At 38.5% G+C, this 27,178-nt stretch overlaps 2 protein-coding genes across 3 annotated transcripts in view; one reads left to right on the top strand and one right to left on the bottom strand.

The window, feature by feature from the left end:
• The window catches only part of LOC135324277 (phospholipid phosphatase 1-like), a 72,769-nt gene extending 47,509 nt beyond the window's left edge, over nt 1–25,260 (top strand). For both annotated transcript variants that reach the window (XM_064500183.1, XM_064500184.1), the window contains exons 4-6: nt 6,932–6,989; nt 22,706–22,882; nt 24,888–25,260. In XM_064500183.1, coding sequence (XP_064356253.1) covers nt 6,932–6,989; nt 22,706–22,882; nt 24,888–25,013 — 361 coding nt within the window. In that variant the 3' untranslated portion in view covers nt 25,014–25,260. The remainder of the gene's footprint in view (nt 1–6,931; nt 6,990–22,705; nt 22,883–24,887) is intronic.
• Nucleotides 25,215–27,178, bottom strand: part of LOC112995755 (exosome RNA helicase MTR4) — a 48,581-nt gene continuing 46,617 nt past the window's right edge. Inside the window, exons 26-27 of the mRNA XM_026120937.2 lie at nt 25,824–25,928; nt 25,215–25,493 (exon numbers count right to left, since the gene is read on the bottom strand). Coding sequence (XP_025976722.1) covers nt 25,441–25,493; nt 25,824–25,928 — 158 coding nt within the window. The 3' untranslated portion in view covers nt 25,215–25,440. The remainder of the gene's footprint in view (nt 25,494–25,823; nt 25,929–27,178) is intronic.

The following is a 27,178-nucleotide window of genomic DNA, read 5'->3' on the forward strand; positions in this document are numbered from 1 at the left end:
AAGTTTAAAAATATAGACAAATGTCAGCCTGAAAAATATATATTTTTAAAAAGGTTTTATCTACTGGTTCATAAGCTTGTTATCACACTCTAAATTCATTAGCACTCAAAACTTATCACTTGTGTTCAGTAAGCCATAAAAATTATTTGGAACCTAGCTGTGGCTAATGGAGTAGGTAGGTGCATCTTTTCAATCTGCAATTCTGCCAAGAATGAGAAGCTTCATGTCCAGGTCAGTAGAAGGGAAAATAATATTCAGATAAAACTTTAGGCCTGTATGTAACTGCATATTGCTGAAACCGTACCATGGGGACTGAGTTCCCTTAATGCTGACATTCCTCCTCCCCGCACCCCATATTGCTCAGGATTGCAGAAATTTGTTGGGTTTTTTGTCTGTCTGAGCTCTTACCAGGTGCTTGGTGCCCAAAGCAGTTTACTTAAAAACTGAGTGATAAACAAACCTGTGATTTGATCGGAATTACCCTTGTTCTCATTCTGTTTATGTAAAATGGTAATAACATGCCTGTGAGTCAGAGAGTATTATGTAGATAACCTGTGCAGACATGGCTAATTGAACAGAAGCTTCTAATCTGAAGCATGTGAGAACAAAACATTAGTCTTTAGAAATGTTGGCTTGAGTTTTCCTCCTCCCCTTTCCTGCTATTTTAACACTTCTAAACTTTCCTGAGGGAATTGCTAGAAAAGAAGCAAATAAGGTTCTGTTTGTTTTGTTTTTTTGTTTTTGTTTTTTGGGGTTTTTTTTTTTTGGAGGAGGAGGAGGAGGCTAACTTAGAAATGTAGGTGAAAGTTAAACTTTCCTTATGTGCGTTGAGCTCAATTGAGTGATAAGTCAAAACTGACAAAAGAAAATACTTTATCGTGGTGACTTTGCAATTTAAATATGTGGAATGTTGTTGCAACATGAGTTTCCTGAACTTTGTGTTATCAAGAGTTCAGCACATACTACATGTTTATGTACATGATAAGAATTTTAGGACTAAATAACTTCTTGTTCCCCAGATGAATTTTGAAGAAAGAATATTCTGAGGTTCAAGACACAGGTTAGCTGTTGCCTCTTTGATAAGAAAAGATAATAGGGGAGTGAAATTTTTCCTTATAGATTATCTTACAGTAAAGTTTATTCCTCCATTAGCTGCTGGTACATACAGTTGTTGACAGATGCAGAATAGCTAGTTAAATAGTCATTGCCCAAATAGATTGTTCCATCAGTGTGTAATATTTTTGTAAAAACAAAACCCATTTTACATGATATCTGCATGCTTGTGTATGTTGTGATGTTCGCATCTCTTCAGTGCCCAAAGAAGCCAGTAGAAGTTTGTTACAGATATTTAAGAATCTCTGCAATTTTGCAATGAAGACAAGCCTTGTGGTACACATAGCTGAGTTAAACCACTTCATGTTTCATCCTGAGCTTAGGAAAAGGTTACTTTCTACCCTTACTTCTTGGCTTATCTGCAGGGCTTGTTCCAGAAGGATGAAGGAGAAAAGGTATTTAGAAATTAGACTACCTATTTCTTATCAGAACCTTGCTAGATCTGGTTTATGTCAGTGGGTTAAACAGAGAATGATTTAATTTTCATAGAACAGGAACATGGTTAGACAAGTAACTACGTATCTTCTTTTATAGGCCATCTTCAAAAAGCTAGGCATGCTCTCATGAAACACTAAGTGTCAAAAATGACTAAGCTTCCTCTGTATCTGCCCCTACTTAAAGTGAGCTGAGCTGAGTGACTCTTCCCCCACCCCAAATATGACTAGGAAATTGTACAAAGCACTTATTAAAAGTCTCACAGAGAAAATACTTTGTCAGTAAAACTGTCCATATAAGGATTACTGAATTGTGAAGTCTCTGGCAGTTTTCTCTCCTCTGTAAGTGAAAGGCCTTGATCTTAAGTATGGATTTAACTACTGAGGGGGAGAGGAAGTGCAATAATACTATTTTTTAAAAATGGATTTGAGTTCTAAGTAGTTGCTAATATTGTTAAATAGATGACTTGCTTATACATTTATTGGAGCATCTCTTGGCAATAATTGTAGAAGTGCCTCAGTTCAAAGTACCATAAAAACCTTTAACCCACACTGGTGTTCTTGAAATTTGTAGTTGTACAAGTCCACAACACTTTAGTGGAGAGCGGATGCTGTTAAATAAATAAAAATTAAAAAAATCTGTATAATTTCTGAATGTGAAGGTAGTTGTTCTTAAGGAATATATTACTTCAGTTTGCGTGTAGGACTTGCACCTTGTTAAATCAAGTCTTCGTTGCATTAAAATGCTAGGAATATTTCCCTTTCAAGTTTGTAGAGTTTAGTTTACTTGAAATGAACGTGCTTAGTTGCAGCTCTGTCTGAGAGTTATTTGTCTCCAGATTAATGGACTGTGTAATGCAAGTGTCAGTGGAAGCTTTGAGTCGGACTTGACTCCTGAGAACCTGAGGATAGAAAAGACTAGCTGGCTAATCCAAAGTGGGGTGTTTTGTTTGCTTGTTTTCTTGCTGAAATAGGAGTGTTTATAATGTTTGCTGGACTTCCTTCTCTCTTTTTCCGAGTGATCATTCCATAATTCATTTCTTTCTCTATTGGGAAGGTTCCCTTACCATTTAGCCTTTATCAGATTTATTCCAGCACCACAAAATAAATTTTCTCTTGATCTATCCCATTCTAGTATAACTTCTAATACTGTCTTTTAATTTCTCACCATGCTGTACATTTTTTTTTTTTTTTTTTTTTTAGGTCTTTTCCTAATCTCTTGTCTCACTAAGGCTATTCATTTTCCTATCAGACTCTTGCAGAGGAGTGCACTTTTCTTGAGTGTTTCTGTACATTCAGTTCTCGCAAACAAGTTGTAGGGAGCTGTGGTTTCAAATGGCTTACTGAACTCCAAATGCAGGATATATTTTGATTTTTTTTTTTAATACATTTGCTTAATAATTCACTTTATAAAACATTGACAAGCAAAACTTACTAAAACATGCTGTTTCTTGCCAGTGAAAAGCACAAACCAAATGTTCCTCTTGTGTTGTGTACTATGCCCCCTTTTCTCTACTAATCCATGTACGGATTTGTAATTACTAGAATTACTCTACTTGTGGAACTAGTGCTTTCACAGCAGTTGGCTCTCCCAATGATAACTTTTAAAATCTTCTACAGCTTAATTTGTGAACCCTGAGAATAGGTAGCGTCTCTAACTGGGTTGGGTTTAAAACTGGCAATATATAGACTATATAGGTGCCAAAAGGTCTCAAAATACAAACTTTTGTATTTGGAGAGAGTCGTGGATGCTTTTTGCTGTCTGAACCATATTGATCTCTTTTGGTAAGACTTATGTTTTGCCATTTTATACTGCTGTGAATGCTGTAAAGACCTAAGTGGAATTATGGACGCGGCACTGTACAGCTCCACTAGATAGTGCAGCCAACCTCGGGCCTTGCTAGGAAAGTCTCTTTTCCTCAAGCCTTACTATATTTCCTTGTAAAAAAGCTTGAATAAAGGAGACTAGAGAGTCTGGTTTATTTACTGCAAGGTTTTTTGTCTGGCTTACATGATTCAAGAAACAGTGCCTTCTGTCACCCAGGTCCTACTCTCTAGACTGAATTGCCCCCTGTGAGTGCAATGGAACAGAGGGAAATGAAGTGGTTGTAAGGAGGATTGCTTCTCAGGATCTGACACGTCGACTTGCTTGTCTGTAATTAGGAAGTCTGGTTAAAAGTACTGCATGGCTCAGTATCCACTTCAATTATTTCTTTGCAGGGATTGTTCATGCTTCAGTTGTACTTTTAAAGAGTACTTCAAAAAGCAATCTTAGAACAACATACTGTAGTGATTAACTGTAATTGTGGAGTTTGTTTTTTAGGTATTTTTGTTCAACTGTATATGCCAGAAAGTGATGGTATGATCTGGTTTGGTGTTAATTCTTAAGGCTTCCTTGTAATTCAGTAGTAATATGTGGAATAAGTGGAAATAATTAAAGCTTATGCTTTTTCCTGTTTAAATGAAGCCTTACAACTCGCATCGAGTGATACACTAAGGTAAATATTTGTGGATTAAAAGGCACGGACCTTGGCAAAGCTGCTCTTTGATGTCAGGCTTTACCATTACAGAAACAATTAAAATGAGAGACTTTGCACTTTCCGATTTTGTTTTATGATACTAGTTTTGCTGGATACTGTTCTAATGTTTATTTGAACAAGATATGGTCATGAAACCTAATGTGCCAATTCCTACTGAGATCATTTGTTCTTTTCTTCATTAGCAAAATATAGGGTTTGAGTTATTCATAGCATTTCGTTTATATATTTTGTTCTAATACTTTTGTGGTTTTTCGATTAGTAAATGCTGCTTTTTGAAAATGCTGGCTCATGACAAGCCAGCACTCAGTACGATGACAAAGAAGCTTGCACCATGCAGCCACTTGGCTGGTTTGATAGACAGGATGTTCTGCTGGCTTTGGGAAGAAGGGTGTTTGCATGCTGAGCAATAGTCAGGAAATTTTTGCATTGTTTCAGTTAAGATGTTTAAAGTCTAAGTTGTGGGGGTTTTTTGTTTTTTTGTTTTTTTGTTGTTGTTGTTGTTGTTGTTGTTGTTGTTGTTGTTGTTTTGTTTAAGCATGCTTTTTATTTAGAAGTTGAGACAGTGATATTGCCAAAGAAACTTCACTGGGATTGCACAATGAGCAAGTTGGATCAATACTTTGTCCCAGTTTCATTTCTGGCAATATTTTGTGCCAAGCATGAAATTTTCAATCGTGTAGAGCACATTTATCTATGCCTGATCAGGAGAATGCATTTAAACTTTGTAATCTTCAACCTAGAACAAGGCATTCTTAGTGTTTTATTGGGGAAATGTATGCCTAAAATCAATAATGGCGATAATCAACAAGAACTATAAAATGGTATAGGAATTTCAAAGTAAATTTAAGGATCTTTATTCCTTTTCTCATTCATTAGCTATTTGGGTTTCTTCATTTGACAATATGTTGCCTTCGGGAATTGCAGGAAACTTTGTTTTATGGACAACAGTAGTAGACTCAAAGTCAGTGGATAAAATACTGGAATAGGATAGGAGTCAGGAATTAATTATTCGATATTTTGTTTCATGGAACAGCTTGCTCTGCTTTTGTGCCTCAGAGGACGTGCTTGTGTGAAAGAGACAGAGCTCTTTGCAATTCTTATTTTATTAGCTTTTGTAATAGGCTTTTATCCAGACACTTTGCCTGGCGGAGAGATTTAAGCAGTACAGAAGTGGAGAAGGACTATCTTATTAGTAATGAGCAAAACTGTCATCTTAAACTTAATGTTTTTGAATTTTAAACATCTGAAGATAACACACTGATGCAGTTTTTCTGTTTAAGAACTGAATTGAAAAATATCTGATAACTACATATGGAAAAGTCTTCTCAGACCGCTTATTTAGCGTCTCTCAAACTGAGAGCTATTGACAAGGCTTTGAATCAAATGTAAACCAAGAGCTCTAAAACCTACAGGGGAAACTTGAAATGTGAGTGTTTTCTCTCCAGTGTCTGATGTAGGATTTCTTAACTTTGTGCATAACAGTGAATGCAGAAAGTTTTGTAGTTTGTTACTTGTGCACAAGATTGTTTATTGCCCTATTTATGGTATTTGAGTAGTGAATCATGAATCCTATTGTTCTACTGCATGCTAGAGAGCTGCCTTCGTTGCTCTTGGTCCAAAGAGTACAAGTGTTTCCATTGACTTTTGATTCAGGCTCTCTACCTGGCCGAGGTACTGAAATATGAACCCTGGAGAGCTGCCGTACTTTTTATTATGTTGTGCTTATTTGTGTATGTCCTTCTCTCTTAAGAGAGGAATGGTGTGTTATATAGTTAAATCACACTGAAGCCTGGTTAAGATAAATAACTTTCCCAGGTTATGAATAAGGTACAAATAGCCAACAGTTATAAATGGCAGTGCATTAAATAGCATATGTAGTTTAAGTTTCTTTCATCTCTTCACTTCAGATTCTATCAGAAACATCTTTTCTTTTTGCTGTTTCTTCCTGATAAAGAAGTGGATGGGATTTCTGTTTTACGCATACCTTACCTCAGATTTGGGAACCTCCGTCAAAATTCTTTCATTACTCAGTTTCTCTCAGAAATCGTATGTATAGGAGGAGCTCTTAGGGTGCTCTCAGGGGTCTTGAAGATTGTCAGCATCAATTGTCAGTTTGCTGCAGTCTGGACCTCCTAGAAGCCTTTAAAAGTTGAAGGCAATGATGCCACTCTCTTAGATTCATACTTGGATATTTCATTTACTTCTGCAGATGTTAGATTAGGTGTCATCTTTTGTGTTTAGCTAGTGAACTGGCTTCAAAGGGATGAACCTCTTCCTGCCCTCCCCCCCCCCCCCCCCCCCAGTGATTCACCTTCATGAGCTGTATGAATCAGTACATTTAATAAATACATGTGGTATAAACATCTAAATATGAGTAAGAGTAATTACTGCCTCTTGGTGGAGACCATATACAACAGTAACTAATCATTTTTGGGCTACTGATGTTCACTATCAGATAAAAGCTCTCTTTGTTGATACTATCTACATTTTTTTTCATATTCATCAAGGAGACAAAACAAATACATTGCTTTATAGGACCCTTGATTACTTATTTTCAGGAAGTGTTCATGTGATGTTCAAACTTTAGACAAAGGACTTAAGTTGATCCCAGCATCAAGTAGCAACTATAAGAATACTGACATTGGATAGCTGCTGGACTGAGATACATGCTGTTCATCAAAAGCTGTTGGGTTAGATGCAAGTGAAGACTCCTGCCTAGGATAGTCTCCCTGCAGAAAAAAATGAGGGATGTTTGCATTTTACCTAAAGATAACTTAATCTCACTGTAGACTGTGGAGTGTTGCAATTGAAACAGAATGAAATGTCTGCTTTCTTCTCTTTCAGGCTATCATTTTACTCTGGCCATTCTTCGTTCTCCATGTACTGCATGCTGTTTCTAGCAGTAAGTATGTTCTTTCCATCTGCTTGGTAAAACATGTCTGTTGGTTATCTAGTGCAAAATTGAAATATTGGCTACATCAGCAGTTGCTTGGGCTGTTTTGTGCAAGGGACACTGCTTCTGTAGGATGCTCGTCTCAGGGATAACTGAACTAAAGATTGCTCATTAGGAACTGTAAGGGAAGGGCACTGATACTGGAGCGAGAAGTGGCAGAATTTACGTTCAGTATGCCTAAAAACATTTAATATGGTAGTTGGCTTCTGTGTGTTGCTTCAATTGAACCTGGTGACAGCGAGTTTGCAAAATATGCCGCTACTGAAGTTTGGTTATATTGAAAGTATTGCAAGCCATATAAAAATGTGTAATAAGATATGTCTGACTTAATGAAATGTGCAAAGCCTATAAAGAAACTAAATTTAAACCCTGTCCCAACATGGGTGGGCCTGTAAGAACAAAATGACAGATTAGTTTTAATTTTATACTGCTCTTAATTGACTCCCCCATCTTGGGGTGGGGAGGGGAATCAGTCAGTAGAAGTAACTACAAGTGAGAAGATCATTTCACCAATAATTAGTGTATATGAGGATTTGAAGAAAATGTATTAGGCTCTAATTTAAGTAGTCGGAATTGTTACAAGTCATCTAGGGCAATTATCTCCACTCCTATATTAAGCTTTTTAACACTGGAGGATTGATTTCGTTACACTCTCCCTGCTGATGTGTAATATGGAAAGTATTAAACAATTTTTTTCTGCAAATTTTTTGTTACCCAATTGTGAAATTTAGCTCTTGTCCTGGGTGTAATTTGCTAGAGTCTTCAGAGAGCTCATACTCAATTCACATTTCTGTCTTGACTGCGTTTTTCATCTTGTTTCTCTTTTGGCAGTAGCATAACATCCACAACAGATAAAGAGATTATTCAAAATTATTTTTTTTAAACAAATTATGTGCTTTTTAGGATGGCATAAATTTTTGAACTTGATGGGTTTCGTGGGGGGGGGGGTCTCTGTTTATTTTTTTTACACAGAAAAGCTGTGCTTTTTGGAAAGCTCAGTATTCAGTAAACTGCAGTGATGGTTATAGTTAAATCTGTTTAGTTCCTCTCTCCTCACTTATCTATCTGTTGTCTTTTTCTACTGTGAATCTGAAGGCTTGGTAGTTGTATTATGTCCTGGTTTTAACGATAACATAATACCAATTCCCTCATTTGTCAGCTGTTTAAAAAACAAAACGAAACAAACCCCCAAAAAACTGACTTGCTTACTATCACTGACAGTCTCCAAAGTTATATAGGTCCACTTGTTTTCTGTTTCTGCAGTTAATCTCATGGATTGAAAAGCACTATTTCCACAGTACTGTGAAGCAGTTACTATTATGTAGCAACCTAATACTGATTTGCACCATTCTGCCCAATTGGATCTTTTTGATCTAATTTTTCTGTGCATAGGTTTGAGCAAGGTAGGAATGTGATACTGCCACCTCTGAGTTAAAAACATGGAGGTAAAAGAAAACTTCCTAGGTGTATGACTGTACTTTATACTACCTGGATTAGAGTTGCTTGGCAGGGATTTGAATCTCAGTTTACCAGGACAATGCTGATGGGCCAAGAGGAGGAGTTGGAAAAGTTGCTGGAACTCTGCTCTCTCACACGTATACGTAACGAGAGATCCTGCCTACTGCTTTGGCAGCCTGGGGAGGTGGCTGTGGCCAGGAGGACTTCTCAGCCAGGTACAGGCTGAGAGAAAGGAGTTCTCTCTTTGGACCTTGCCTCTCTGCTAACTAAAATCCTTCCCTCTGCCCCCCGATTGGTTGATATAATACTGAGATTACCTTTAGTTTCAGTGTGAATATGCCGGTGGAAGTTGTGATGAGCACCTTGGTCTTCAGACCCTGTTTGTTTAGACTACTAGGATTTTGAAAAAATGCAGTCTTTGGCAAGAAAATCGAGGGATTTCTTTGATTTAAAGAAAGTAATTTTTCCATGTGGGTTAAATCTCTTCTGTTGTTGCCTGTGGCGTGGTTTGGAATTCATGCAAAGAGCCTCTCTGGAGAGTTCCTGAATATTATTTAGCATATTAGGAAAAATTAAGGAAGTGCTTATGGATTTTTACAAACTTGTGTTTAAAAAGTGCATTAGGGAGACTCTGAGGAGGCAAAAAGTATGCATCTTTGTCGAAATAGATCTCAACATCTGATTTTTCTTTTAATTATTGAAAATTTACGTGAAGTTTACCACCAGCCCTATATATAATAAGCATGGATTTTTTTCGTCAAGTTTGTGAAGGTTGATCATGTCAGCAACCTGCAAATTCTAAAATTTGATGCTTGAAAACTACTTGTGTAATAAAATTCTTCTATAAAGTACAATGTAAAAAATGTGGAGTCAAGATATATGCAGATGTCTTACCTATCTGATTTTTGCGCATGTGTGTGCATGCGTCCTTCACCCTCTGCAACCTTCTGTGTGTGGGAGAGGTGGGTTGGGATGACTCAACTCCATCCTCTACTCCCTTGCAATGCTGGTAAGTCCAGAGCTAGTGTTGGTCCTAGTTCAGCAGTGTAATCAAACTTGCTGTGGCTTTGCATACTGCTACAAAAACTGTCCTTGTAGATTTTCAGGACTGTAGCAATTGCAAGATAACATGACTTAACTTCAGCTACCTTAAACTGTAAGGATATGAAGGTCTTTGGCTCCTTTAGCACATTTGTTAAACAGTCAATGGTTTATTGGAGATCAGTTTATCAATCAGGCATGGTAGAAAGATGTTCAGAGCAGAATTACAGGCACTAGAGGAAGCATTCTGAAAATTACAAGCAACTGAAAAGCAAACTAATCCCAAAGTGTGTTCTGAAGATCTGGGTCAGATCTGTCTGGCCAAATGTATGACTTACAGTGGCTGGTGCAAGACACCTTCTGTTGAAAAGTTCTAGTTTCTAGAAAACTAGAAAACCCTCAGGTTTCTGCTACTGATGTGCTCAGAAACGAAAGCACGCTGAATAATAGAGACAGTATTTTAAAAGGAGACATCTGAGGAGGTAAACCACGAATTCAGACAGGGTCTGATTTCAGTGAATGCTTTTTGATCTGACATGAAACTTGACAATGAGTAGCCACACCTCTGGCCAGAGGAGAAGGCATGCTCCCTCTTTCTCCACCCGAGTTTCTTGTGTTATCTTCTGCTGAGCTATGGTCCAATATAAATAAGAGGCCTTGAGGAGATTAGACTTCTACTTTCCACTCTGTCCTCTTCTGTAATAAGTTTATTCAGCCAGAAACTGCTGGGAGGACATCTGAAGAAGGTTAACAGCTCTTGTGCAGGATGTTTTTCTTGTTGTTTAGCACAGCATTATTGCATATCAATCTTTCCACTGAGCTTGGTCTTTTTATGGAAAAAGACATTCCTTCCCCCCCCCCCCCCCAAAAAAAAAAAAAAAAAAAAACCCACCCATACAGCTACTACAGGATGGTGAGGAAAATCACTTTCTAACCCTCCCCCTTGCCCATGTGGCAAGGCAGAGTGCTGCTACTGGCTCTAAACCAAACCTGCTGCATTTGATAACCTGTTCTTTAACTGAACTCTCAAGCTGGCTTTATCTGTTGTTTGCACACTTATTCCAGCTGCAGTCTGAGTCATGAGCAGGACAGTCTTTAACATGTGGCATTACTCATAGGCAGTGTTAATCATAACCAGACACTTAGTGCTGGCTTCCTAAGGACTACAGGAATATTGCCATATGTTGGGAAAGTTGAACTAGTGCATATTGCAGAAAGCACACATTTAAATGTTACTTGCTGAACACATGTACCTTATCAGGTTATGCATTTCAAAAATGAGGGAACACTTTGAGTATTTGAAGGGGGGAAAGTCATCTCTGCCACAGACCACACAAGAACTGCAACCATGAAATGGCACAATCTTGAAGTATGTGGCTTAAATCAAGTCATCTTGCAAAATACTAGGCAAAGTATTGAAGTACTTCTGCAGCTTCAGTTACTTAAAGCAGAATTGCTGAATCGCAAACCAAGGTTAAAGTACAGTTACACTTTGTTTTGTGCTTGAGCAATTAAATAATCTGAAGCTTGCTTTATATATTAGCTCATACAAGTTGGTGATAGTAGAAGTGCTTCAATAGACGATTCGTCAAGTATGGGTTTTAACTTAGTCTCTCTAAGGTGAGAAGAAAAAGAACGGTTAAAAACAAACAAAAAAAGCAGCTTAAAGGCTCAGCTCTTATAATTGATACCAAAGAGGAGATTAGGGGAAGATAAGCAAGTGTGTATATTGAACACATCAGTTAAACAAAATAAAATCTCAGTAAGAAGTGAATGTGTCCTTGTTTTTCTGGTTTTCTGTATCTTTCTCACATATCTATTAGAAAAAAGGGGCCCCAGTGTTGGCAGCTCTTGAACAAACAGAAAACTGCCTCCTGTTCTGTAATATTAAATGTGACTGACCTTGCGATCACACGAACTTGAAACATTATTCAGAAACTGGTACCACTTTATCAGTAAACTGAACTGAAGGTCAAGGTTGCATGCTGCTTATGGAAGTCATCTCTTTGATTCTTGCTAGTCTTGGTGCCTTTTGGTTTCAGGGGGAAAACATACTGAAAACCTGTGAAGCTGTTCTGGGTGACACAGTTCCTATAGAGCTGGTGGGGAGCCACACGTTTGTTGCATTTAGCGTGCCAATTGGATGGTAGAAGTAAAATCCCAAAGGTGCGATCTCCAGAATGAACTGGTACTCTTAGCTGTGCATGTTGAGGCTTAGAGGGAGTGCTCTTGAAACTTGAGGCTTAACCAAAAGTAGTATTTGTTTTTAAATAAATAGACTTAAAGTGGTCTAGTGTCTTATTCAAGGACCAGACTGGGCACAGCAGCATCCCTGATAACACAGCATCTCAGAATTTTACTTTTTAAAAGCTGTTGCCTAATTTGCATGCACTTCTTACTGGTTTTCAGTTGAAGATTTGACTAAAAAGTGAAATGATTACATAACTATATAGCCTTATAGCTATAAAGAGAGTTGCATCATTGGAAAGGTACATTCTTCTCTGGCTTGTTCCCCATATCCAAAGAATATGTGGCAAAGATACTGATATTCTTACTAAGTAATTTGGTCACTGGCATCAGATTATGTCAAATTTAATACAGAATGAACCATGACAGTTGCATCTGCAAGTGGTGGGTAAAAAATGGTTTATTAGTATTTTTAAATTTTTTAGATGCTTTGATTTGTGACCAGCAGGTAACTGCTACAGTAATGTCTATGGAGTAATAATCCCTCAAGGTGTGAAACTTCCTACTTAGTGAGATGTCACCATTTTGAACAAACATTGAATTGAGGAAGCTTCTCTTTTAGCTGCAGTAGACTGATACAAAAATTAGCTGTTTAGTCCTGATTTCAGCTACTGAGCTTTTATGCTCTGCTTTACACTTTGCATTCCTCAGCTCTAAGAGGGGTGAAAATCTGCTGGGGCGGGGGGGATGTTATTAATGATTCTTACATATTGACAGAACCCAAAACGCTGCAGCCTGAGTTGAAGTCTCATCATGTAAGATGTCCTTTTTTCCTTTTTTTTTTTCTTTTTTTCTTTTTGGTCATCAAATGGAGTTTCCGTATGAAATTTTGTATAATAAATTTTTGATGATAATTCCTAATAATAAATGAATGGGCTTTGGAAACTTCTCTATTACAATAATCTGTATGATCCCTACCAAGGGAAGACTAAGTGCCAGAGGTTAGCTGGGGATCAGATTTGAAGAAAGCTGAGGGACTGGCATGAAATGTGCTATACACTGACAGTGGCGACTTCTGCTGGGGTTATAAGTGTGCAGAAGTATTTTGTGGGAGGCACTGCTTAAACCTTTAGTGATGTGAGAAATTCCACAAGTCTCAGTGGAAATGATGCTATCTGAGTTCTGACATAATGAACTACGCTGCTGCTCTGGTATCAAGAGGACTTGAATGGGGAGGAAAAAAATGCTATGAAGCATACTCTTGTGCTGAATGTCCCGTTACACAGTGAGGGCTGGGTATACGGAAACACCTTGCAGCTCAGTCTTTATATTTAATGGGAAGGAAGTTGACCAAAACTACTTAAGCTGTAGCTGTTGCATGGTTGGTTGATTTTTTTTTTTTATTTTTTTTTTTATTTTTTTGTTCTCCCCCCTCCTTTTTCCTGCTCCCTCTCACTCCTCTGATTTGTCTTTGCAATGTCTTCAAATTTTGGAAGCTTCTTTACCCTGGAAGCAAGGCTTTTGAACGGGTGTTCTTCTCTCATTTTCAAAAGTGAATTAAGCGTATACAGGGGATCCAGCGTATGGATCACTGGCAAATTAAGAGCAGAAGCGTTGGCTGAAAAACACAGCAGTCTGAACACTGCAGAAGGAGCGACAGGAGATGAAAGGTTTAGGATTTAATCAATTTAATTAAGATTAAAAACTGTGCACATAGGAAGAGCTAAAGAAATGTGAAAGAAGAATATCATGCCACATGAGCTATTCAAAATAAATAGTTTTAATGCAAGCATATATCTGGGAATTTGGAGCACTTCTCCTTGGCTTGTCTCTTGGTTTGTGAGACAGGACTGGAGAGTAGAACTAAACTATAACTTCAGGTATGAAAATATTTACTTGGCATGTAATTTGGACTTGTCTTCTTAGGAGACCCTGTAAAGTAAGGAGAAGAGTACATGTTGGTAAATGTTTTATGGACCACAAAATTCTAAAAGAATTGTACAGTAAGAGAAATACCCATTTGAGTAGCTTTAGGAAATGTTAAATTAAAAAGCTTATCTAATCTGCCTATTTAAACTAGCTATTTAAATAATCAGTATTATATATTATTATCACTCATTGCACAGAGATCACTGCTGCTTTTTTAACTGAGTGTTGCCATACCATATACCTGTCAAAAAGTCCATGTCTAGCTAGAACAGTTTACTAAAGCCTGGGTTTTCAGTCTACTTCTAGGCAAGATTTCTAGTTCCTTTTAGTTTCTCCCTTGTTAATATATGAAATGACTGAACCCTGGGAAAAACACACTTGCGGGACTGTCAGGCCAGGAAGTTGTGGTGGAGAATATGTTTTGAGATAATCTGGCAGAGGTAGGCAGGTCAGTTTGGGTCTAGACTGAGCTGTTATCTCTGTGTTAGGACATTTTTACCAACAACAGAGCTTTGTGTGGTGTTTGCACAGCAGTGGTGTCTGGAAACCTTGTGGCCTAATAACAATGCTGGATTCCAGAAAATTATTCCCTCCTCAAGAGCCCCCCCCCAAGCTGCACCTTTTCCTTTATAGTTATCTAGCTGACCAGTTCTCTGCATCAACAAAACCAGTTTTTATCTTGACTTGGAGAATGGGAGGACGAGCATAATTGAATATGTCTTCTAGCAATGTCCCTTCTACAAAACCCACGCTCCTTCCTGAGGGGGAGGTTCTGTCCTTATTCACAATTCTAGGCCCAGGTACGTGTGTTCTTGTTTTTTGTTTGTATGGGGGTTTTTGTTTGTTTGTTTGTTTTCACTTCTGTGTGAAAGCTATAGTAAATCAAAATGTTGATGTGCCTTTTGTCTTCAGTAGCGCAAATGACCCTTTTGCAACTGTTTCAGTTGGCAGAAACGAGTGCAGCTCTGAGGATCAAATTGCTGTAATGGAATAGATCTCTGCTGTAGTTGGCCTAAGCACTTCCCTGGCTGTGCCTAGCCTGGCGTGAGTGACCGTGCTGCACAAACGCAGCCAAGCTGCTGTGCTATTCTGGGGACTGCAGCATGCTTGTGTTGCTTAGTCCTGGGGTGAAAGGGGATGACGGATCTCTGTAATATGTAACTTGAGTTGCTCTGAAGCTGTCCCACAGTTCATTGGGAAAGAACATGTTGTGTGCTCTAGCAAATGGGAAATTATAGAAAAAGAATTGGGGGACATTGGTATTTCAGTGACCTGGGCTGACAGCCTGCTCATTTTGCAGAGAGGACATAACTAGCATAGGGTAAAGCATAAAGGAAAGCAGGGCCTTGGCTATTTTTTAGTACTCATGCTTCTAACTTTGCCAGTCTAGCTTTGCTCATGAAATTTCTTATTTTAATTGTTTATGTTGGAACTGGAGGATGAGTGAGACAGTACCCAAGTAAGAGCCTGCATTAGCACAGCACCTTAGGTATGTCCACTTGCATGGTAGTGTATCTGTGCTTTCCCAAGTGTTACTGGCTAGAGCTTAAAAAAAAAAAAAAGTCCCTAATATATTCCTGCTTGCTTAAAAGTTGGACTAGAGAGTCTTAAGCTAATGAAAAGAAATTTCTTACTGGAAACGATATTTTATTTGGCTGTAGCTTTGGGCAGTACCAAGCATGCTACTTGGAGCAGAGATGAAAAAATACAGGATAACTAGTCATGCTGTGAGGCTCAAGGATGGAGACTCGTGCTTCTCCTGCTTGCATGCTCTCCTCGTATTCATTTAATATCAGTTTTTAGACTGCTTGGCTTGCTTACTATTAAACAAAATTACTTTTCCACAGAGTGCCTGGAGTTATGGCTGGGGGTTAGTAGTGATGAGATTCTTGTGAACTGGCTCCTGTAGGACTGAGAAGAAAGCAATACTCTGCAATGATTGCATCTTTTATTGGAGATTTCTGTGACTTGATAGATGCAACAGAAAAGTTTATTTCCTTCAGCTAGAAAGAATGCATCTGTGTTTTTTCTCTTGTCAGAAAATGGCTGAATGTTAGCATTTGCAGTGGAATAAAAAGTTACTGTTTATCCTACTTAATGGTAAGATCATATCAATAAACAATCCTTTCTGCAATGTACAGCCCTAATGAGGCTGGAGAATTAAAAACAAAATAACTATTTTTAATCCAGTGGGAAATGTCTGCACTGAATACAATGTACTTTAATATTGATTAGAGAGTTAGGCTACTAACCTAGTAAAAGACAGTTTTTTTTTCTCCATTGCATAGGAGACAGCTCTTGCACAACCTCAGTTGCCTTTTGACAGGAGCAAGCACTTACCTTAAAGGGACTAGCTTAGTAAATATTCTGCCTTTTCTTCCTAGTCTGGCCAAACTTTTTAATTCATCTATTGAATGGGCCAGTTCCTTGTTCCAGCTCACCATATGGCTATTCAAACATCAGAGTTGGCACAGGGCAGGCAGCAGGAATTCATGGTTAGAGGGTCAGAGGGACAGGTGTCCCTTTCAACAGCAGCCCACATATCTCCATCTTAAAGTAACTGCAGACCTATGTTTTTCCCATTCTGGTGAAAGAAAAGCAAATTCTGAAACATTGCTTTTTTTCCTCCTTTTTCTGCCCTCTCAAAATAAAACTGAAGTGAAGATAATATTGCAGACATAATAGACTATAAACGTGATTAAGAAAATAAGATCTCATATTTAAAAGGCAAAATAAACCTGAGAGATTGAGAACTTAACTCTTAAACTGCATTTCTTGCAGAACCTCAGCTAATGACTGAGTCATGTATTCAGCTACACTTCCATGGTGCAGTAGTGCATAATAATAAAGCTTCCTGTTCTGATGTGAGTTTGTTGAAAATGACGGAGGATACGTTATCCATGTTAACTTAAAGCTTCACATCAAACAAAGGCTGCACGTTGATTTCTAGTCTGCAGGCCATGTCTTGTTAGTTCATGCCTAGAGCTCTGTTTGTTCATATATATAGTGCTAGAGGTATAAAACGAGCTGTTGTATTCTACATTATGTAATACCTGCATAAACAAGGTTGTGTGTGTGACAGTTATGCTGTCTTTCAGCAAGTCTTGTGGCTGCTGGCCATTGTTTTGTTCTGCAAACTGCAATCTTTGTTCAGTTTCCTAAATTTCTTGAACTGTGTTGAATTCCAGCATTTGTGCTAGCTGAAATACAAAGTGGCTCATGGGTTTTATGCAAAGGAATCTGTTTTAAGTTTCCTATACATGCAAAAAGGGAGTAGGTGTTTTGCAAGCCTTCTTGGGGCAAGGGGGGGACAGACCTGGAGGATATGAAGGGGGCTTTTCTCTCCTGTGTTACCTAGTGCTAACAGGGCACTGGTGTTTCAGTCTATGCTGCTAGGTTATTGATTGGCAATGGAACAGGGAGGTCTGTGGTTCAGCAGGTCCAGGGAGATGGCTGATCATTGCTACTTCTAAATGCTTTATGTTGCCTCAAGCACTATGCAGGAGTCCCAGGGTGAATGTGGTGTTTCTGAGCTTTTCCATTCTCTTGGAGGATCTTGCTTGAAAAAAATGTTAAGATCCCTGATGCTCGTGTGCAAACTCCATAGCTCATAATTCATGAGCTTGTAGTACTGTTGTTGTTGGAGTCCCCTTTCCCCACAAAGGTGATGCTTTTATCTGCATCCAGCAACTGCTGGAGTTGTAGGGTGGATAGTCTCTCTGGCTGCCTGTACATCTGCTCAGCGTCTTAATGGAAGACTGTACAGTTATGTGAGGAGGACTGTGCCCAGTAAGGGTGTCCTTGGGATATCCACAGAGACAGAACTTTATATCCTACAACTGTCTGGATTCTCAATCTTTATTCTCATCCCTAGATCTCTTGGAGACTTTTGCTCCATGTTTTTTTAACATATTAATCTAAGGCTGTGGGGGTTTTGTCAACATCTTTGTTTTGTTTGGGGTTTTTCAGGGGATATTCTGTCTGAAGGGCAATGCTGATGCCTCCTGTGCTTTCCCTTTTTCCTTCCACCCCTTCCTCATTTAACAAAACAAAATCAAAACACACTACTGCCTAACCCCTCCCTCCACGCCAAATTCCCAAAGCCAACCACGTACATGTGTACACACACTTGAGGTGGCTTATGCCTTACTATTTCTGAGCTTCTTGGTTTGGGAAAAATCCTTACAGTGGATTTCTGCAGCACTGATTGCTGTTTGTGGGCTCTTGAGACTTTGGGTCAACTGACTTGCTTTTAAGTATAAGCTTTTCTAGCTGTAACCAATTATGGATCCAGATACTAATTATAACTGTAGTAGAATCTTGTGCTTTTTAAAAGAGCACACCAGAAATCACACAGGGCTTTTTTTCATATGCTTAGGTAGATATGCTATCTACTTGCTCTCTCAAAGTTTGTATGACTGCTGTTTTTTCTCAGAGTAGGGCTTATCTCAAAGGAGAAGTGATCTTCTGCACCTTTGTCCTCTGGAGTCTGACCTCTTGTACTGAGACAAATCCCAGAAGTGCTGTTTGATTTCCCCATGCCATTTGGGAGCTTTTCCTCTAGGAAAACTGTATTCTCTCTCTGGCTTGCTGTTAGCTTCATGATGCTGTGAACATAGTAGGATTGATGAGAAAAAACTGGAGGGAGAAATGTGTAAATCTCCCAGGGAAAATTGTTGGACAGAATAGGAAATCTGTAGGAAGTGCAATTATCGAAGATTTCAGAATAAGGTAAGATAAAATCCTATTAAAACAAATCTTTAACAGTCACAGAGCAAATCAATAGGTATTAAAGGTAAAACTTCCTATAAAATAATAATAATATTAATAAAAAATTACCTATGGAGTTCTACTCTTGAAACATCTTAGAGGACTGAAAGTGCAGGAGGACTTCCTATACCCTAATAGGCAAAATCTTTTTAAACTAAGGGCTTTTAAAGTAATAGAGCTTTGTTTGGAAAAAAAGCTGAGAAGGTTTTGAATGAAAAATGATCTACAAGTTTTCAGTATTAAAACTAAATTTTAAAAATATGACCTGGGTTAGCGGAATAGATTCTGGTAGATTTAATAGAATTTTGTACCCTTAAGGTAGGGATGTGAGATGTCAGCTGCTAGGAAATTTTTGTGAAGCCACATGATTACACCCCCAAAAGTCTGTCTAGGAAATAGAGGACACTGTATTTTAAAATTAAATAGGCAGGCATGTGCATACCTATATTAGTACTGCTTTGGTGGAAGGGCAAATACTTGAAATTATGCTAGAAACTTATGAGTAGCAAATAATTCTGCAATTGCAGAGACCCTTCCGTTCATGTCTGTGGCTTCTTGCTAGAAGCCACAAAGTGGCTGAGAGTTTCTCTCCATTCCTATGTGTATTTTTAGAAATGAACTACTAGACCATAAGATTAAGAAGAAACTTGTGCTCAGGATGTGTGTGGTGTAGAGAACATACTTTCATTATAGAGTAAGCATTAGCTGGTGAAAAAAATGCTGGAAATTATTTTATCCTATTACAAGAAAGTTTCTATGAAGTCTATTTGTACTCTTTAAAACAAACATTAAAAACAGGAGGATGGATGAAGAGTGAAGAAAGAGACTGTATTTGAAGGATACTATTTCTAAAATATCAAAGAGCTTCTCAGAAACAGGATGTCAGGGAAGATTGTATGGTCAAATAACTGTCTTTGATAGAAGCATGTTATTACCAGAACAGCTCTAGACACTTGTACTATATTCAAGGAAACTTGATAGCATCACAAATACTTCTCAGCAACAAGTGAAATGCTGAATCCTCTTGAGAACAGGCATTACAGTAGTATTACCAGATGATTTTTTGTGATGGTTCTGCTGCTTCAGTAGTTCAAAGGTTTTAGTTGGGAAGCTTATTCCTTTCTAGTGGAGAGACTCAGGGGGGTTGGGGGCGAGGTGAGGGCAGTAGGGATTTGGTTCTGTTTCCCTTGGTGATGCCTGCTCTGTAAGTGACTTCAAAGAGGAGTAAAATGAGGCTTGAAAAGCAGAGGCATGCTTCATAAAGAGGCAGGGATTCTCTAAATGGTCCGGAATTGTTGCCCTGTATTAGTCAGTAGGGTTAAAATAGTAATATGTTTAATACATGTGTCCTGGTGTTAAGCTACCTTATGCATATAATATTACATAAAGGACTCTTTTGGTCATACTTCTGGTATCTAGTTTGCCTTATATTTAATGGAGCTATAAGGCAAGAGCTGATTTCTTTATTTTCCTTTAAAACTGCTTTATTCTCCTATGCGGTATTACTGGCCTGTTTCAACCCAGAGCTGTTGCTGTTGTCTTTCTATGAGTGAGTCAGGGTGGCAGGAAGAGTCTTTGGGGCAGGGAGCAAGAGGCCTGAGCCTATTAAAAGTAGTATCAGTTTGAAGCTACCTGCTTAAAAATACCATGGAATTTGCCACTGCAGTAGCTGGCTTATGAGAAATGACTCAATCTAACAAGCAGTATCAGAAAACACAATTGTAACTAGAAGAACAGCTGCTACTTCTGAAATTAAATACAGCAGTGATCAGTCACACTGACACTTCTGTGGTATTTCTCACCCTTCTGTAGACTTACTTTTGGAACAATATAAATCTGCCTACAGGTAGAGGGTGCAAGAAAGGCTTCAGGAGTCTCCAGAGTTGTTGGAGTTGATGCTGTGCAAGTCTGCAAGAAACATCTAGGATTGTGTAAAGCCTATAGTTAATTGCATGCCTTCTACAGGTCATAGAGCAGCTCCAGATCTTAGCTATGACTACAGAGGTTACTCTCATAATGCAGGAATTAAATTTTCATGTAGATATTACATCAGGGTTTCTTGTTTGCAGCTTTATCAGGCAGAAAAAAAGTTCAGAAGTTTGCCCTGAATACGTGCTGCTTAAGGGAATTCAAAGATCTTCTGTGGGCTGTCATGTGGAATAAAAGTCTCTATGAATCAGATTTTTCAAAAGTTTTTTTTTTTTTTTGAAGCTTTCCCCATCTTCTCCCTCCTTTAGAAATAAAGCCATTTTCCCCATCTATCTATCTGCAGTTACATAACTGTTTTCTTAATATGACTGTAAAATGTCTTTGCCAACTACAAAAAATGCTTACGTGGAAAAAACTTACTACAGCAAGATATTTTCAGCTGTCTTCAGCAGAATTTAGTGGGAATAGGGGAAAGGGGAAAGAATAGCCAGTATCAAAGAGTTGGCTGGTGATTTGTAGACCACCAGCATGTGCTCCAAGGACCCACTTCTGGTCCATCACACATGCCAGCAGCGTTCTGGTCTACTGTTAGTAAAGCCAGAGGTAATATCAATGTAAGAGCTTTAAAACACCTTTTCCCAAACAGAAGTTGAAAGAACTGTATGACAGATAATTTTTAAGGTGGCTAAACAGTATTTTTCCCTTTTGCCCCAGTGGTGAAATTAAGGCCCCCAGATATATGCAGAGTGCCCACTACTTACAGGAAATGTTTACCTTCCAGTTCAGGCTTAGTTGTAGCTTCTTCAGAGTCTGATTTCAACCTGACCTTGCTATTAAAGGGAACCAGTTATGGGTATGGTTGATCTTTTTGACACTCCATTTATAGCTGAAAAATTCTGTATGCCAAAATTATGATGTAAGTTACTCTGAGAAACCAACTAAACATTCCCCAGATGTTTTACTTTGGAAAGTAGCACCTTTGCATGTACAGTGCATGCTCTATGCATGTGTTGACATTGTAAATGTAATGCTTCTTCAAGGTAGCCATGGCTTTTGAAGTTGGCAATGGAGGGATTTACCAGAAGTTCAGTGTGTTTGTCTTCGTGCCTGAAGCCGGTGTTTTAGTTAGCTGTTATGATACTGCAAGACTGTCAGTTAAGGTCTTGTACTAGACCTGAAGTTCCTAGATGGTACTGAAAGGATATACTTGAAATGTTAAGTATAATTTACAACTGTATTGTTCCCATTGATAAATACGGTAACTATGTTGCCTTTTTTGGTGACAATTAAGTTTCAGAATAAATTTAACGATGTAGACTGATGTAGACAGCTAGACTGTGAAAAGCTTTTCCTACAGCTGAAGTACGAGGTCTCTGTCCTAGACAGAGTAAAGTAGCAGACAAAGCATTTTGGATTAGATGGGAAGGTAATAAAATTATGTTTTGTGGTGTCATGGCATAAGTTTACGAATCAACATAAGCAAAAACATAGATATACATGGAATACAGCTATAGCATGGCTGAGGAGAGAGAAAAGAATGGGAATTTAATACATCCACTCATTTACCAGAGTAGTAAAATGGAATTACTGCCTAATTCAAGTTATATTAATATGCAGCTAGAAAGGACAAGGAATAGACTGTTAAGTTAAACCTGAAACACAGCAATGACAACCGAGGAGCATGACTCTAGAGTTTATCAGTAATTGAATACAAGTTAGTTGTGACGCTTTACAACTACAGCTAAAATACTGTGCTAGAAGTTGATACTACTAAAGGTAGCTGGAATGGAGTATTCAGCTAAAAACATCAGCTCTATGTATAGTATACGTGAACTTTTACTATACTCAAGCTGCTAATGTGCTTCCAGCTTTTAGAGCATAGATAGGTATCCATATTGGGAAGACTGTCCATTTAAACAGTTGCCAGCTATTCTTTGTATCTGAAAGATGTGTAGCTATAATCAATGCAGGGGTAAGATAATGGTTTGATCTCTTTCTTTAAGCCATAAATAGTTCTGTTTATTACCATTCCTTTATCCTAAAAAAAAAAAATAGTCCTTTTGTCACACTAGTACAAATATAGTACGTTTTTTCTATACTGGATCAATATGATAGTGTTGAGTAGTTTTATATAAAACTACAAGATTAATAATGACTATCAAAGTCTGCCATAGCATATTTAACTGTTTAGTTGTTTCATAATTTTGCAAAAACATAGCATTTACAACATTTGTGGACATAATCACATCTCTGAATATCTATTTCAACTCTGTCTGAACACACCTGAGACAATTTTACGTAACTGCTTCTGCATTTACTGCATTTCATAACCATTTTTCTTTTCTTCTTAGCTTTACCTTCAGGCCAGAATGAAAGGAGACTGGGCAAGACTTGTACGTCCTACTCTACAATTTGGTCTTGTTGCTACATCTATCTATGTGGGTCTTTCACGTGTTTCTGATTACAAACATCACTGGAGTGATGTTTTGACAGGACTCATTCAGGGAGCAGTGGTAGCTGTGCTCATTGTAAGTAACTCATTAAGAGCTTTTCAAAATGTTGCTTTTATAAGCAGTAACTTAGACTTAAAGGCTTTGTTCAGAGGAAAGCATTACTGTCTTCCTAAAGATTTGAAAATTCTTGCGGGGGGGGGGGGGGGGAGACGGATGACAAAACTCCTTGAACTGGGTATAGCAATAGTACTGTGGATACTGTAGCAGGACTCCTGGCCAATGCTGAGATAGATGCTGTTAGACAATATGAAATTGTTCCTATGCAAGAGTTGAATTCAGATAACTGAGATGGAGACGGCCAACTGCGTAAAAGCACCTGGGTGGGTAGCCTTTATATACCAACAACTTTTTCTAGTCAAATTCTAAATCTCAAGTATAATAGTAGAGGAGAGCTGTGTGTGAAGAAAGCAAGGCACAGTAAGCTCTCAAAAGAAGCTAAGGATAAGGACATCATGGAGGTGTCTGCTGCCAGCTTCTATAGTCTTAACTGTTGGATTTCCCCCCTTTTTTCCCCCCCCCCCCTTCTTCTTTCTCTGTCTGATGGGGAAACTAAAACCCTTCACCCTTCTTTGTAAATCATTTGGGTGTTAAAGGGTGTTCACAACAATCAGCATGTGACTCTTAGCAGTACTGCTGAGTCCAGGAGGTTATCCTAAGTAACAGAAAGCCAACTAAATTTGGAGCTGCATGCCTGCTTCACTTAGTGGCAGCCAAGCAGTTGTGCAAGCTGTCACCAGAGTGCCATGGTTGACTTATTCATGGGAAGTGACAGATCAAGGAAGAGAGACTTCTGGTTCAGAGATATGAATTAATAGAGGTACTGATACTGAAGACTTCCTGTTTGCTACAATATCAATTCGTATCAGGAAGAATGCAGGGAAAGAGAAAGGGCAGGGATTGAAGAAACAAGGACATCATCATTAAGAAAAGCGTCGTGAAGGGTGCTGGCAATTCAGAGGATTTCTACAAGGGATGTTTTGTAGTGCAAGAATGAGCACAATGAAAACAACACTTGTCTGAGAGGTTTGGAGTCTTGCATACCCATAGATACAGAGGTGAGGTGGAAGCAACTGGAAATAAATGCAGAATTCACTCAACTCTGCTCCAAGTGGAAGCTGAAACTGATCTAATGCAACTGAAGGAACATGCAGGTTAATCAGCTCTCACTACAGACTATGGCTTCTTCAGTCTCCTTAAACTGTGTCCTGTAATTCCAAGGCCTGAAGTGGGAGGGGAAGAGTTGACATAGCCCTTCTTTCATGGATGTCCCGTATATATTGCACTTCATGCACTACTTTGCCCAGCACTTCTAGTAATATGATTCAGTGAAGTAGACAGGATGGCAAGAGCTGCAATGCAGAGCAAGGCACCTTAGTCAGAGGATGAAGTGAGGTGGTATGTTCAAAGCAATGCAGGAAAGGGTAAAATAGAGTTGGGCTGGCAAGTGCAAGGGCCTGCTGTGAGCACATGCTGTCAGCCCACTGTGCTGCTGTGGGACTTGCTGAGGAGAAGAATCCAAGCTTAGTTCAACTAGCTGTAAAAGAAACACAAGCAAGAATGATGTTTGTGAGAATAATGGTGACTGGCCACTGAACACTCTTGCTCAGCTGAATGAATAGCTCTGTCTGCATTCTGCCCTGTGCTATGCAAATTCTGGAATAAATTTAACTGTGTATTCCAGGTGCATCTTACTCTTTAATCTAAAGCCATTCAAACTCTTAACTATTGTAATGCCTGACATTGACAAAGCAGTTGCAAGCAGTAACACAACCCTTGGTTTCAGCTTAGCCATTAATTGTTTAAGTGGTCACCTGGGATACCAGGTAGCTGGAGAAGAAGCCCTTTTGTAAGGGAGAGAGGCTGAAGTTTGATGAGACTTCTTAGCTGTTTTGAAACAAAGTAATATTCTGATCTGTTTTGATTTTGAGCATGGGATTTATCTTTCTGCTACTACAAAAGCACTTGCCCATTGTTTCTAGATTTACAACTGCAGAAGCTTAATACTGATTTGTTCACTTAGGTTGTGTACGTGTCTGACTTCTTCAAAGTGAGAGTATGTACGTTTCAACCAAAAGAAGATTCCCATACAACCCTACATGAGACTCCAACAAATGGAAATCACTTTGGTAGCAATCATCAACCATGAAGAAAGATCCACCTCAACTCTCTTGCTCTCTGAAAGAAAACAATTCCAAAAGTCTCTATGTAATATAAATAAATGCCTTTAAGGGACTGCTGCTGCTCTTGGATGCTCACTTTACCTGTATATAGTAACATTTACCACCATTATGTATATCTAAACTTTAAATATCTGTTGGTTCAAGCTTTTGCTTAAAAAAAAAAACTATTCAAACTGTAAATTTTTTATTAAAAATGTGGTAACACTTACATTACATACTGCTGTTTGTACATGCCTTGTTGAAATGGTTATGGTTTAAATACACACAATTAAAAACTAAATGTCTTGACTTGAGATGGAAGTAAGGTGCACAGCTGATGCCAGTTGAACTCTAAAATTGTTCCAGCTGGAGAGTGGGGATTGATCCAGTACAGTTTTTGGAAGACACCTTCAGTTACAGGTAAAGGCTTGCAGCAAACACAATATCTCTCTTGATCTTTGTAATCCCTACCAAAAAGGAAAAGATATTAATGTCCACCAATGATACCTAGAACAATCGCTTCCATATGCTATAAGCATAGTTACAGACAACTACCCTTTTTGTAACAGAGAAAGTGTTACTGCAGTTGAACAGAAGTCATTCTACATCTGTTTTCAGTCACAAACATGGTACATGTCAGCATGCAGCAAAAAAAATACCTATTTAGGTAAATTTGACTTAACATCGGTGCTGTTTACAGAGAGAACAATGATACTCTCTTCCATTAAGTTATTAGAAATCAAAAACAGGAAGTTGTCTTTCTTTACAAAAAGTGTGTTGTTGTCAACAATACCTACCCTCTGCAAACTTGTTTTCCAACTCTGTGTTTCCAATGGCTTTTGCAGCTTGGCACATCTGTCGAAGCAGTTCTTCTAGCCGTCTCATACAACGAATTATGCTACCTGTAGAGAAAGAGTGAGGGATCATATTTTGTTCTCCACTGCATCAGGTCACAATTCTTCAGTTACTTAGGCCTGGTTTGGACCAAGGCCATACTTCCTTCACCATTCTGTCCAGTGCTTTGCAGAATTTTTCTAGAAGCTGAGTGTAAGAACAGCCCTATGCCTTAAACAAGTTCCATCTAGATGAGTATTCTGCTTAACAATACTCTTTTTTCCATCAGCCGTTTTCTTAAAGCCATCTCCATGTGCTTGTCCTGTTCTTACTTCTTTGCTAATATTTTCACAGCCTCTAACTATTTTCTGCTCAGAGGAAGCCTAGAGCTTACTATGTCTGTTTTGTAATTCCCAGTGGATTGCTTTCAAGTACTTGTCCAGACTTCCCTCAAATGCATGTAGGTTTCAGATTTGCGTTTGCTGCTTCAAGAATCACCCTGTGTTGGCCATCTGGACTTAGTTTCTCATGGCTTTTTTTGATAGCCCTTAGTCCATTTGTTGGAAGAGGCAGTAAACAGTCTACCTTATATACCTGTTCTGTACCTCTCAGGAATCTGTAGACCACTACTGTACCTACTCAGGTCCAGCCCCTTGTCCAAGCTGAAGAGTAATTCCAGAAGTAATTCTGTGCCTGTCACCATTGTTGTCATCCTCCATGCATTCTCTAGTTACAGGACTTTATTTTTTTTTTTTGAGATAAAGGCACCAGGATTGCATCTAGTATTCCAGACAGCTAAACTACAGCTTTCATCATCTATTGCTCTGCTACCTGAAAAAAACCTTAACAGCTGTAGTTTTAACTGTATGGGAAATAAGTTACAACTTTTGCTACCCTTCTGGTACATGAAGGCTTGATATCCTGCTTACCCTTTCAGTTTACAAAACTTCTGTTTTTTTTAATAAAAAATAGGTCTAAGAGTAATTCCTAAGAGAAAGTACTTAATAGTCTAAACTGAAATTGAGTTCTCCATTCTGATCTTTTGGGCTGCTATACAAGTAAGTTAACTGACTGCTTACTGAAGTACATACAATTTCACTCTTGAAATATCTCCTGTAATGCAGTTCTCACCTTAATTTCTACTACAGTTAAAAACATCTGCTTGAAACTATTCATCATCTTTTCCAACTTGCTTCTCAAAACAGCCCAATGTACTGTAGCAAGTGGCACGCAATGAGCATAATGCTTAAGTTGTTACATTGGAATGCAATCAGGATGCTCTTTGGTCATTTTGTCCAGCATCATCACACAGCTAGAG

Source organism: Dromaius novaehollandiae, chromosome W (assembly GCF_036370855.1).
Source record: "Dromaius novaehollandiae isolate bDroNov1 chromosome W, bDroNov1.hap1, whole genome shotgun sequence".
In the NCBI taxonomy this organism is placed as follows: Eukaryota; Metazoa; Chordata; class Aves; order Casuariiformes; family Dromaiidae; genus Dromaius; species Dromaius novaehollandiae.